Raw genomic sequence first — 13,376 nt, forward strand, 5'->3', positions numbered from 1 at the left:
AGGCCAGATCCCTATCACTGGTTCAGCTCCATACCCTCTTCGAGTGCTTTTACCTAGCTGCAATGTCTCCTTAAACCAGATAAAAACTCACATCCATTGTTCCGCCCACTTTAGCCACTGGCCCAACTCACCACTGACACGCAGACCCTAGAAGGGCTCTCCATGAGGGAATGTGGTTCTCAGGATTGAAAAAAGCCTCCTCAATCTTGTCTTAGATGGACAAAGCATTTTCTGTGGGCCCCATTCCAAGTCTTGCCCAGATACCAGCATTTTAAAAATATACTTATTTCAAGGGTTGGCAACCCTGTGTTGACTTGCCACATTAAGTGGGACTTTGTGCTTTGCTTCAACTTTGGGTTTTAACTGTGCCTGGCTGGAATCCAGCCCAGGCACATTGCCAGCAGCAGGCACAGCTGCTTTGGCCCAGTCAGTGCTCAGACACCCCTTGGGTGTTAATAAACCCTTTCCCTGACAGGCCCAAGTAAAGCTGCCAGAGAAAAAATAATCAGGAACCCATTGATCGTTTTATTATGTAGCTCCTTTAACATTCATGGGTTTTTTTCCCTTTAAAAATGGGCTTTTCCTAGAACTGAAGGTACATAAATTACCCCTTCACTATGCTGGCCAGATACAGAAGAGGACAGGGTCTCTTTTATATTCTATTCTTTTATATTCTGGCACCTTTAATAGAAATGAAAACCAGAAAACGGGACTGATTTTAAAATCAAAACAGTGTGATGATTTGAGGGATTCTACAACAACTAACTGTTAAACTTTAAAGGAGTGTAGCACAATGACTAAGGTCCCTTCCAGATAGGAATGGGTAAGAATTTTGATTCAGTTCACATTTAAAGCCGAATTTATCAAATCACACTTTCCGAAACAGTATGAGAACCGAACACAGCCATCTTCATATTTGCCTTAATTCGAATTTTGTGATGCAGTTCGCCAACCAGACAGTGTTTCAAAAAATGTTTATGAGGGGAAAATGTCCATGAAAATGAATATATGAGTGAAAATAGCATGCACAAATGCATTAAATGAGGAGAAATTGCCTACAAAAATGTGTTTATCAGGAGAAATTCACACTAAAATGCTGGAGAATTTTCATGAGGATTTTTTTTTAAAAAAAAATCACAAATTGGTACTGAAATGTGAAGAACTGAATTTAAGATTCAAAAAATGAGAACCTGAGAAAACCGAAACTGACATATTTGCTCGTCCCTACTCCCAGATAACTTGTTTATTGAGCATTCATTTTGATGTGTTACGACTTAATGTCATACAATTATCACATTCTTTCCAGTGCATTTCCCCATCACTTTCCTTATCACAAAAAGTCCACTTTTGGGGGGAAGTTGTGCAAGAGCATCAAATCCACTATAACTGCAGAACCTGAATTTGCCGGTATGTGATTGAATCCCACTCAAAAATAGCAACAATCTGGAAGCACCCTAATGATGGAGCTACATGTTGACTTGGCAAACCCATACCTGTTGAGATCATGAATGTGTGGGACATTTAAAGGAAAAAGTTTATGAGCAGGAAAGAATGGTGCTTAACCCCTTCATGCCTGCTGACTGCAAATGTCTCTAAAGAATAGAGATGTAAAATTTCTGAAAATGTTGAAGCCATGGAAGAAAAGCTAGTTTTTTTGCAGGGGGTACAACTTTTTGGGAAAATCGAAAAATCTGCAGTACTTTTTAAGTGCCCTTTTACAGACTGAAAGTCACTTTTTACTTTAGGAACATAAAATATATTATGTATAACTTGGTTTGTCATTAAATTACCATGTTTGGTGCAGTAAAAGTACAGTTTATTCAGACAATAATTATAAGTTGAATTTATATACAGTTTTGACTAATGTACACATTTTTGCAAGCAATTTCTCAGAATATAATGCATATTTGTATGTTATTTTCACTAATATATTCATTTTTATGCACATTTCCCCCTAATATATACATTTTGGTTAGTGTTGTTCGGTTGGAAAGCCGCACTGCAAAATTCAAATAAGTGCAAATTTCAAAGGATGACTGTGGTTCAGATGTTGTTTTGGAAAGTGTGAATTTCATAGATTCAGCTTTAAATGCAAACTGAATTGAATTTATCCCCCATTCTTAGTGATGGCCATTAACCTGGATGGCTTTAAAAAGGAGTTAAACCAGTGCTTCCCAAACCTTTTCCCCCCGTGGACCACTTGAAAATTGCTGAGGGTCTTGGTTGACCACTTAATGATTTCTCTGCCTTTTGTAGCAACTATAATGTGCTGTGCTAGATGCTGTATGGTTTTCAATTGTGCTTTTATTGCTTCTATTTTTTATACTGTATTTTGTTGCATTACAATTTGCATTCTGTAGAATTCAAACAGTAATATAATAAAATACAGTATAAGAAATAAAGGAAGTAATAAAAATACAATTGAAATCAATATGAATATTTAATGTGGACCACCCGAAGGAAGGTCATTGACCACTGGTGGTTCATAGATCACAGTTTGGGAACCTCTGGGTTAGACAAATTCATGAGATCAAGGCATGAAGATCAAGGCTACTAGCTGCAATGACTATGTTCTATCTTTGGTGTCAGAAGAGGTCTCCAAATACCAGTTGCTGGCAATGGAAAGTGGGGAGAGTGTTGTTGCCCTCATGTTCTGACTATGGGCTTCCCATAGGCATCAGATTGGCCACTGTACGAACAGGATGCTGGCCTAGATAGGCCTTTGGCATGATCCAGCAGGTCTCTTTTCATGTTCTTACCTTCCCTCACAATGAGCAGTTCTTCTTTAGACTCTCAGCTGCAACCCAGGAAATCCCTGCTTCAAAGCTCAGCTCTGCTATGAAATCACTAGATGAAGCTTGAGTGATCTGTGCTGCTGCTTGCTTGCTTCTATCATAAAGAAGTTCCTGCAGGATACACATGTTTAGTCTGTTGCAGCAAAAGCAGCAAAGAGTCCTGTGGCTCTTTAAAGGTGAACAAATATATTATGGCATAAGCTTTTGTGGACCAGAGCAGTAACTTACTACTACTACTTAAAAGGAAATGGACTGCCTTCAAGTCGATCCCGACTTATGGTGACCCTACAAATAGAGTTTTCATGGTAAGAGGTATTCAGAGGTGGTTTACCATTGCTTTCTCTGAGGCTGAGAGGTGACTGGCCCAAGGTCACCCAGTGAGCATTATGGCTGTGTGGGGATTCGAACCCTGGTCTCCCAGGTCGTAGTCCAACACACTAACCACTACACCACACTGTCTCTCTTACTACTACTTAATACCACGATTAAACTGTAGATTTCATACTGCAAGTAATAACACCTATGAAACTGCACCACACTACTTTGGTGTAATGGTAATAATATGATGCAGAGTTTGTTTCTCACTTTGCCAGCCAAACTAAATGTTACATGCAGTTACGTGTTTCTTTCCTGCAACTCTTAAACTGAAAAGCAGCCTATGGGACTGCAATTGAGAATAGAGGAGCAGAGGGTGAAATGTAGAATCAGTGGAGACTGGTCCATTAGGGGAAAAGGGGTACTGGACCACCAACTTAAGCTGACTCCCACCTGCCTGCCTTCTTACTTACAAGCAATCCAGAGGTGTCTCTGACTGTCTGGCCCCACCTACTTGTTTGCCGCCCTGGGCTTCCTTTGGGAGGAAGGGCGAGATATAAATTTAATAATAAATAAATCCTGTTGGCCTCCCTACCTTCTGCCCTACTATTCCCAATGGGCACCAGCCATTACTGGGTAGAATGGCCAGATGCAAAAGAGGACAGGGCTCCTACACCATTGGTAGTTGGAGAATTTCAGGAGGTGTAGTCATCTAGCCTCCACTGTGAAGGGGAAATTTATGTCACCATTTGTCTATTGAAAACCACCACCTCCAAAGCTGCTTTTCCACTAGGGTTGCCAGGTTCATGGCCTGAGACTGATCCTGTATCTTTAGGAGAAGAGAAAGTCAGCCAAGTGCAGGTGTTCTTGCAACCCTGTAATGGGAAAAACCACAAGGTGGAATTCTCCCCTCTGCACAACTTTTAAAGATACAGAAGACCTCCTGGTTGCCAGGCCCGGCCTCCAAGAGGTCTTCCGTATCTTTAAAAGCTGTGCAGGCGGAAGGGAGAATACAGGATCAGTCTCAGGCCATGAACCTGGCAACCCTATTTTCCACCCACAGGAAAAAGGTGTGGTTCCCCCCATATCTTTTCCCCTGTGGGTGGAAAATCAGCTTTAAGAAATATGAATGGACAGATATCAGGAAGGGAAAGGTTTGAACAGCTCACTCCCCTCCCACCAATCTTCTGTTCTCCCTTACAGCCTCCAAGACTGCTTTTCAGTGTTAAAAAAATAATTGAGAGAGAGAAAAACACAATAGCTGTTTGGTAACATGTAGTTTGTCCCTATGGGAATTTGCCCGCTGGTACAGCACCTGTTAGTATAGGAGAAGTTATGGTTGTGCTATGAACTTTCTGCAGATGGGGATTGTAACATTAGGTGACCTAAGCATCTGGCTGGCCGTCTTTCAGTCTGCTCAAAAAAGGGGTCAACCTATTTATAATGCAGGGAGGTTGATGCCACTGTTCTGTGAGCAGTACATTGAGAAGCATCCCACAGATTATCATTTAGTGCCTAAAAATAACAGGGTGATAGGCTTGCTAATGCCCTGATCTTTGCCATTCTGGTAATCTCTAATGTGCCCCCTTTTTACATCTGCCGTCAGCCCACAAATTAAAAAAATACACATTGGCTGCAATCACAGTTCCTGCTCAGAGATATCTTACACCACAATCCTCAACATGTCTACTCAGAAGTAAGTGCTTTTGAGTTCAGCTGGGCTTACTCCCTGGTAAATGTGTATAGAATTGCAGCTTTAATGTATTTTTCTCTGACCTAGAGTTTTGTTCAGTAGAACCCACCTGATAATTCAGAGGCTGTTATGGATAGTTTATGTGGAATGGCATAACTATAAGTCGTTGCATTCAGACTTGGGGCTTCTCAAGACAACCTATTTATTGAGCATTCATCCTGATTTGCTTGCGCAAGGCTTACGCGGAGGTCAGATTGTATCTGGTCTTTATTGAGCATTCTGATTCGTTTGCAGGGAGGTGATACGACAATGAGCATTCATCCTGATTTGCTTGTGGGATGTTTATACATCTTCCCACTAATTATTAGTTCATTCCATACTTTTCAATACATTTCCCTGACACTTTCCTAACTCCAAAAAGTCTTTTTTTAAAAAATGCCTTCGTTGTGTTAGGGCAACATTCACAGATACTTCCATCCCTAGTCTGGAGGCACCTGTGTAGCTCAGTGTTCCAGCACAAGAAATGATACCTGTAGGTGAATTGTAGTCGGTCATCTGGTCAACCCAAGGAGAAGAGCCTAGATTATGACTGGGACTGTAGTGGAGAGAGTTTTTTAGCCTTTTGCCCTCACATTGTAATTAAGTGGCCACATGCAAGAGAGGACAGGGCTTCCGCACCTTAAATAGTTGTGCAGAAGGGGGGATTTCAACTGGTATAGCCTACATGACAAATATGCCACCCTATTCAAGTATAGGACTCAAAGAGAGCAGGAGTTCCACCCGGAAATGTTCTGCGGCATCACAAGATCTGTCTGTGTTTTCTTGAAAGTTCATGCATATAGTTTATGATTCCATTTAAGTTACACTAGTTCTTTCATTTTTTGCATGTCTTGAATCTTATAAGTAGCTTTTCCATAGCAATCTGGTCGCCCTCTGCGTCCTTGCCACACCTTCCTACCTGCATTGCTCCAGAGTCCGATCAGATCCATTCCGACATTTGGGCCCCTTCAGACATCCTTTTTATTGTGCATTCATAACTGTTTGAACTTGTGATGCTATTGCGGTGGTTAGAGGCAATCCTGCTTTCCATACTGTTTGCCTGTGCAAACGTTTTGGAGTAGACATACTGCTTTGTTGCCAGCCTGTGAATGTCCTTCAGATTCCTGCTGAAATGCTGTAACTTTTCATACCATAAATGTTTGGGAAAGGGGAGGGGTGTCCTGCTTTTGTTGCGCTACCATCCAAGAGTGCCTCTCTAGATGGCAATAATACAGTAACGGTGGGGAAGCATCACAGAACAATGAACAAAGCTAAATGTGTGGATGGTCTAGTATAAATCTACTGTTAATGCACTATTACATGTTGCGAAATACACCCACAAAGAAACACCAGCCTGAAAGGGCCCATTTGTCACTTACTTGTCCTGTTTTAATGCCTCAAGAAGCAGCTGCTTTCATCCATTGATAATTTCCCCTTCCTTTATGTTCATTTGCAGCATGCTTGTTTTGCCCTCAAAATATATACCTATATAAAGGCAATATAAAAATGTGGTCCTGTGATGAGAGTCTGACAAACTGCATTTGATTTTTAAAAGGAAGTGCAGAAGGGGGATCATTGTGCATTTGAAGAGGCATCTCATTAGCCCGCAACACATTCCTAATAGACAAACTATGCTTTGGCTGTGACATTGAACTGGGCCAGCTTTTCCTAACTTGATGCCCTCCAGATATTTTACTGCTCTGGAGAGCAGCAGGGCAGGGAAGGCTGAATTTGGACAAATACACTGTTCTTCAACCTTAGGTCCCTAGATGTCGTTGGACTACAGCTCCCATCATCCTTGGCCATTGGCTAAGCTGGCTGGGGTTAATGGGAGTTGTAGTCCAACAACATCTGGGGACCCAAGGTTGAAGAACAGTGGGCTGATATGTACCTTATTGCCCTGGTACTTCTAAGTTTAGGAACTGTTCATTCCTGTGACCCTAATCACTGTCTAGAGGTTAGCCAGGAATTAAGTAACTGTGATGAGGTCCAGATCTCTTTGATTTTGAATGCAAAAAAAGTTTTGTGTATCTGTTTTAAGCACAGTGGAGCATGGTCTAATCAGGAGAATTCTTCCATTGCTGGCGTTTTGCCGATTGCTATTGGTTAGACAAGCTGGCCTCTGCTGTCAGCTGTGGGAGAGGAATAGCTGTGACGCCTGAGAGCTTTTGCAACTGTGGATGTTTGTGGACGGATTTAATTCCTTCCAGCTGGCGAAGAGCTCTGCTGTTTCCATTGGGTGAGGGAAAGCCTTCAAAGTCTGTCCCATTATGTGGAAATCTGTGTGCATTTCATTTTCCAAGGGCAAGAACTGAGACATACTTGCTTTCTTTTTGCTGTTGCAAGTCTTGCCATGAGTTGGCTGGGAAGAAGGTATAAATATATTGCAAGGACAGCACACAATATTTTTCCCGCTATGTAATAGTCAACTTAGAAATCCACAAAAAATGGTTAATTATTTAGAATACCTTATGTTCATTCACATCCATGTCATTTGCACTTTGTACCTTATAGCCTTGTCACAGTTGTCCATGATTCCATACTCAGGTGATCTGAATGGATTGCTATAATGCATTATACTTGGGATTGTTCTTGGAGATTATTCGGAAACTTCAACTAAAGCAGAATGAAGCTGCTAAAATGTTAATTGGTACAACCAGATGGGATCATATCACACCAAGATCTACATTGGCTGCCCATTCAGCTCCCAAGCCCAATTCAAGGTGCACACGCTTGGCTTGGGCCAGAAATACTTGAAGGACTGCCTCTCTCCATACCAGTCTACCTGTGTCTTAAGATCTTCAGAGAAGGCCCTTTTCCATATCTCATTGCCAGAAGAAGCTTCTTATTCAGCAAAGAGGGACAGAGCATTCTTTGCAGTGGCACCCTGTCTCTTGAATGCTCTACACAGCAGGGATTGTAGGAGTTACATTCATTTTGTGCCAGTTCAAAAATCACTGGGCTGCATTTGATTAAGTCCTGCTCAGAGTAAACCCACCAAAATTAATGGGCCTAAGTTAGTCATGCTCATTACTTTCAATGGGTCTACTCTGAGTAGGACTTAGTTGAATACAACCCAAATATTCTCTCGGGCACTTAAAAGTTTAAAGTTTTGTGTCTGGTCTTTTTTCCAACAGTTTTTAACTGCCTGTAGTCAGTGTGTTTTTATGAAGATGTTTGATCTTTAATTGTGTTACGTTGCATTTGTTTGTTGTGTTTTTCCTTTATCTTAGTATCTTTGTACATGAGCAGTCTCACCCAGTAGCACCACTCACAGTGGGCAATTCCATCACTCATGCTACCACAACACACTGAGAATCAGTAAAACAAAGCATACATACAATGACTCGAGTGCCTTTTCGTGTCACACAGGAACCACAGTCATAACAGTTCCTGCTGGAACTGCCAATTGGCTGCTTACATATCACCAAAAGAGAGGAAATTCATCACCAAAAAAGGAGGGCAAAATTTGCATATGCAAACTTATGCATATAGGTGCAAATTTAAAAATATTTCATATAAATAAAAATACAATACATTTCACCATAGAGAAGAAGACTGAGACCAGGTGGCCTGTGCATCTGCTCAGTCTGCAGTCCTGGCGTTAACCTTGATAACGGCAACTTCAAGTTCTTTCCTGCTCTCCCCTTCTAATGGTCCATTAACTTTAAGGTGGACTTGGACCAGACAGCACTTCAAATAAAGGACTTACTCAAATAGGGGACTGCCTTCTGTAAAGTAGGGCACGTGGCCACCCTACTTATGCCTACATATATACATAGGGAAGGACCGGTACACACCACTGCTTCCAGCAAGACTTGTAGCAGAAAGGGGGCACTTCCGGTTTCCCATAGTATCCGGAGTTTTTCTTAGAAGCACATTATTTTTTAGGCATGGTAGTCCACAGAAAATACCATGCCTCAAAATTGTACAGAATTATAGTAGTAAATTATATTGACAGCAAAGTAGTAAAAACAACCAACTTTTAAAAAATCATGACCACATATTATACCTGTGCTGAGAGACCTGCACTGGCTGCTGATCAGCAACCAGTTCAAGGCCTTGTTCTTAACATATAAAGCCATGAACAACTTGGCAACAGGCTACCTGAAAGACAGCCTGCCACCATATAGACCTGAAAGATCACTGAGATGCTCTGGGGAAATCATGGCACCCTATCCTGTAGAATATCATAGGGCAGTGACCTGAAAATGGGCATTTTCTTCTGTTGCCCCTGTAGTATGGATATATTCTTTCTCTGCCATACACAAAGCGGAAACCATCCTTTGTTCCAGATGTCTTGTAAAAGCATATTTTTTTGCCCATGCTCTCTCTGACCCACAAGACCGGACCCTGTCTTCATTTGTCTGAGCTCTTGTTTGTATATGCTTCTATATGCTTTTATACTGTTATACTGGAGTTGTGCTATATTTTTGTTTTAACGATATTGTTTGTTATTTTTCTATGTTGTATACCACTTAGAGATTTTTTTTGAAAAATATTCAGTGGTTTATAAATGCTCATAAATAAATAAATAAATTGCAAGAAGAAGAAAAACATTAAAACATTTTAAAGTCCACTGGTTTCTGTAGGAAAGACTAAAGCACATGCTTGATGGTCTCTCTGAAATCAGTGAGATGTAAAAATACTTAATTTTGGCTAGATCGTATCCATTGTATTCCTGTTCTCCGAGATAGGCTAGAGACTGAGAACATATCTATACTGGTAATAGTTTCTCTCTCCCTTGCCAGAGAATTATTGTTGTATGGGGAGGGAGAAGGATTGCAAACAGAATTTGGGGCCTGTTCACCCAAATGCAGTCAGTAGGCTTCTCTGGTGACAGTTAAAAAACCCATATATGTCCTGGAAGCCCTTCGCTGCCTTCAGTAATTCATGGGCTAGCAGCCTCCAAGAGTAGAATTTACTGTCTCTTACAATGTGTAATATACAGTAAAACTTTACAAGGCAATAACATTTATTGTAATCTGCTTCCTTCCTAAATCTTTGGCTTAACTCCAGCCAGCCAACTAATAAACCAGAAGACAGGTGAAACAGCATTTTAACATTTTATGAGTGGTTACTATAATGAGCTTGATATAATTTGTCTTTTTTTACAGTTGCAGAATCCAGAGGTATGGATCTTTGGCTGTTGCGGTTTATACTGGCATTGGTGTCTATGAGCGATGCTTTTCCCACAAGCAAGGGTGAGTGTTATGAGGAAATGCTTTTGAGCCACTGATGCTAAAGCTCTGTCTGATGTATTTGACATGAGATATTTGGTCATAGCAGTTTTTGCACAGTAACTGCTCCTGGTACCACCTTTTGTCTCTGACCAAAAAAGGCCTGTCCAGGTGAGTGCTGCGGAGCACATGGACAGATGCGATTTCTAGCCTGCTTGGTTCAGTGATTGATTGATTGCATTTGAATACCGCCCCATAGCCGAAGCTCTCTGGGCCATTTACAAGAATTAAAAACATTAAAAACAAATATAAAAATTTAAAAACACATTTTTAAAAAGCAATTTAAAAACACATGCTAAAATGCTTGGGAAAAGAGGAAAGTCTTGATCTGGCACCGAAAAGATAACAGTGTCCATATTCCATAATTTGGGGGTCACCACTGAGAAGGTCCTGTCCCTTGTTGCCATCCTCTGAGCTTCCCTAGCACTAAACCATACCTCTCCTCTCAAAGAGTACCTTTCCTTGTATGAGCCTGCCTTACTGGTTGAAGTCGCTATACAGGGACTTTGTCTGTCTTCCCTCGATAATAGGAGTTGGAAACCCTATGCAACCAGTTGTGGCTCCAGGGGTTATGGACTGACCTCCTTAAAGACTTATGATTGTATACCTCCCTGCTTATCTTTCAGTGATTTTGCAATTCCTACTTATTCAGGAAAATGGGGGGGGGCATTAAGACCAACTGGTTGTTTTTTCTTCATCATTTTTTTATTTTGTCTGCCTTGAGAGATAAGGCAGGGTAGCTGGAAATTTTTTATTATTGCTCATGATGTAGTTTTTGTGGCCACTTCGCTTCTAGTTCTGATATGTTGTGAGGTGACTATCCCATCCTTTCCTCACCCAAGACCTTCCCCCCCCCAGAAAGTCTCTTCTGAAGACAGGAGGAGCTTTCTGAATGTGGTAGGCAGGAGGGCTAAGTGGGAAAAGGAGGATCCCCAAAAATCAAAACACATATGGGCAAGAGCATGGTCACTGCATGCTTTGGCAGGGAAGCAGGGCCTCATAAACCCACCCACCCCATGTTCTTTTAACACCAGATTTCAAAATGCAGGGCTTGGTCTCTGTCAGTTACTCTAAATCATTACAGAATTTTTTCAATTTTATCTTTCCCGCTATAGCAGAAAACATTATCAATCAACAGACCTTCCTGTTTTAAAAGAAACCCTTGGCTAATTCTTGCAAGAATTTGTTTTAAGACCCGTTCCAGCCCTCAGGTTTTCATTTTCTCTGGCACTGAGCTGGTTGTTTGGATTTGATTTAATTTTATTTGCAGTTCAATCATTGCATGTTTTGTTCTGGTTTGAGTTGCTAATTTGGCCACTTTGTTTTGGTTTGATTATTTTACTTTGTTTTATTTTGGGCAAATGAAGCCTTTAAGCTAGGTTTGGGGGTGGCGTGGGAAGTGGGGGGAGAAAAAGAGGAAAAGGCATCAACATTTCTATATTTAACTATGAATAAGTCTGGTGTCTGTATTTCAAACATTTTCTAACAAAGGGCAAGCAGTAACAACGGGAGAGATGCCAAAAACAAGCAAAATATCAAAATGTAGGCCTTAGGTCCATTTAAAAAAAGAAAGAAAAACCAGCATTAGGGAGGGGGCCGTTTAGGGCAGGTGCGCTCAGTCCTCAAGCATGTCCAATCTACTTTGTTTATTTTACTAGATCCCCAAGACCTACCAACCACAGCCAGGTACAAAAGACATACTGTTAAAATTAATGAACAAAGTGCCCACTGTGTACATTCTGAGCTTAGGAATTGGTTTTTAGTACCAGCAAATGTGTAGTTGACTGGGGTCTCGGGGGTCTCAGACCCTTTTCTTTTTGGGAGCAGGGTCCCTATGTCTCCATCATCCTACAAGTCAATCAGCATGAAAGGGGAGTTGTGTTAGCCACTGAGAAGACTCTTCTAACATGATTCCTTGCCCTTTCCAGCTGATTGGAGCCAATCCGAGTGAAAGGAGGTGTGTCAGCCACTGAGAAGACTCTTTTCAGTAGCTAACAGTTTCCCCTTTCAGGCATGTTGGCTCCTAGGGGTGTCTGTTATTGTGGGAGAAGGCATTTACAGGGATCTCATTCTCAACCCAGCGCAACAAGAGGGGAGGGGGCATGGCTGTGACTAACATGAAGGGACCCTACACTCCTTAATTTTGCTACTACGCTACTGAGTACCGGAACTAAATGGACCTTGCAGTCCTTTCATACAAAATCCTGCTCATTTCAGCAGTCTAATTTATGTGGGAAAAGTCATTTTGTTGCTATTAATAAACAATTGGGAGTTAAAATTCCTTGCCAAGCTGCTGCAAATCACCCTGCGATCTACCAGTAGATCCCCATCTACTTTCTGCACATCCCTGGCATAGACAACAGAGGGGATGGGATGGGATTGCTTACTCCAAAGGTGAGGAAGTGGATCGGCCATGGGTCACTTTTGACTTGTGGGTGTGGCCACCCACTTTCCAGTCACCTGACTTCCCAATGACTTCAGGTGCCATTGTGCTTTAAAGCCCCAGCAATCAACTGACAGGGAACCTATGGCTCTCCTGATGTTATTGGACTCCAGCTCAGTCCCAGCCAACATAGCCAATGAATGGTCAAGGAAGGTGAGAGGTATAGTCCATCAACATCTAGTGGGCCATAGTTCAATGGTAGCGCACTTGCTTTGCATGCAGAAGACCCCTGGTTTAATCTCAGCATCTCTGGGTAGGGATTTCAGAGACCCCGTTGGAAACTCTGGAGAGCTGCTGCCAGTCAGTGTACACAGTACTGAGCCAGATGGACCAATGATCTGACTCAGCATGTGGCAGCTTCCTATGTTCCTATATCTTAATGGATGGGCAGGTCCAGATGGGAGGAGACAGCCCTTTAAGTGACATGGTTCTAGGGATGGGATCTGTTGGCCAGGGCCATTTGAAAAGCATTCTGTTGATCTCACAGGCTGGCATCGATCTGAGTTCATTCTGGATCCGCTAACCACTGTTTTTGTCAATCTGTGGGATTTTTCCTGCTCCGAAAAAATATTGATATTAATTTTGAAGGATATATTGATACTTACTTTTCAAATATCTATATTTTGAAAAAATAGAAAAATTATTATTCTTATAATGGATATTTTAGAAACGGTGTTGTTTTTTAAAGTCCATTTTCAAAAATAGGCATGGAAATTCACTACATTAAAATCTGATCATTAACTATTGAAAATAAGTGAATTAATGGAAAAATTCAGTACCAAATCCGAATTAGGTGGAATTTTAGCACATCCCTACTTGATCTCCAGCTGTTGAGGGCTTTAAATGGAATA

General features: G+C 41.4%; 1 protein-coding gene across 1 annotated transcript in view; it reads left to right on the plus strand.

The window, feature by feature from the left end:
* Nucleotides 1–13,376, plus strand: part of GHR (growth hormone receptor) — a 191,445-nt gene that overhangs the window by 78,167 nt on the left and 99,902 nt on the right. The window contains exon 3 of the mRNA XM_061608445.1: nt 9,960–10,046. Within this exon, the coding sequence (XP_061464429.1) occupies nt 9,960–10,046 (87 nt within the window). The remainder of the gene's footprint in view (nt 1–9,959; nt 10,047–13,376) is intronic.

This window comes from Rhineura floridana, chromosome 1 (assembly GCF_030035675.1).
Source record: "Rhineura floridana isolate rRhiFlo1 chromosome 1, rRhiFlo1.hap2, whole genome shotgun sequence".
Taxonomy (NCBI): domain Eukaryota; kingdom Metazoa; phylum Chordata; class Lepidosauria; order Squamata; family Rhineuridae; genus Rhineura; species Rhineura floridana.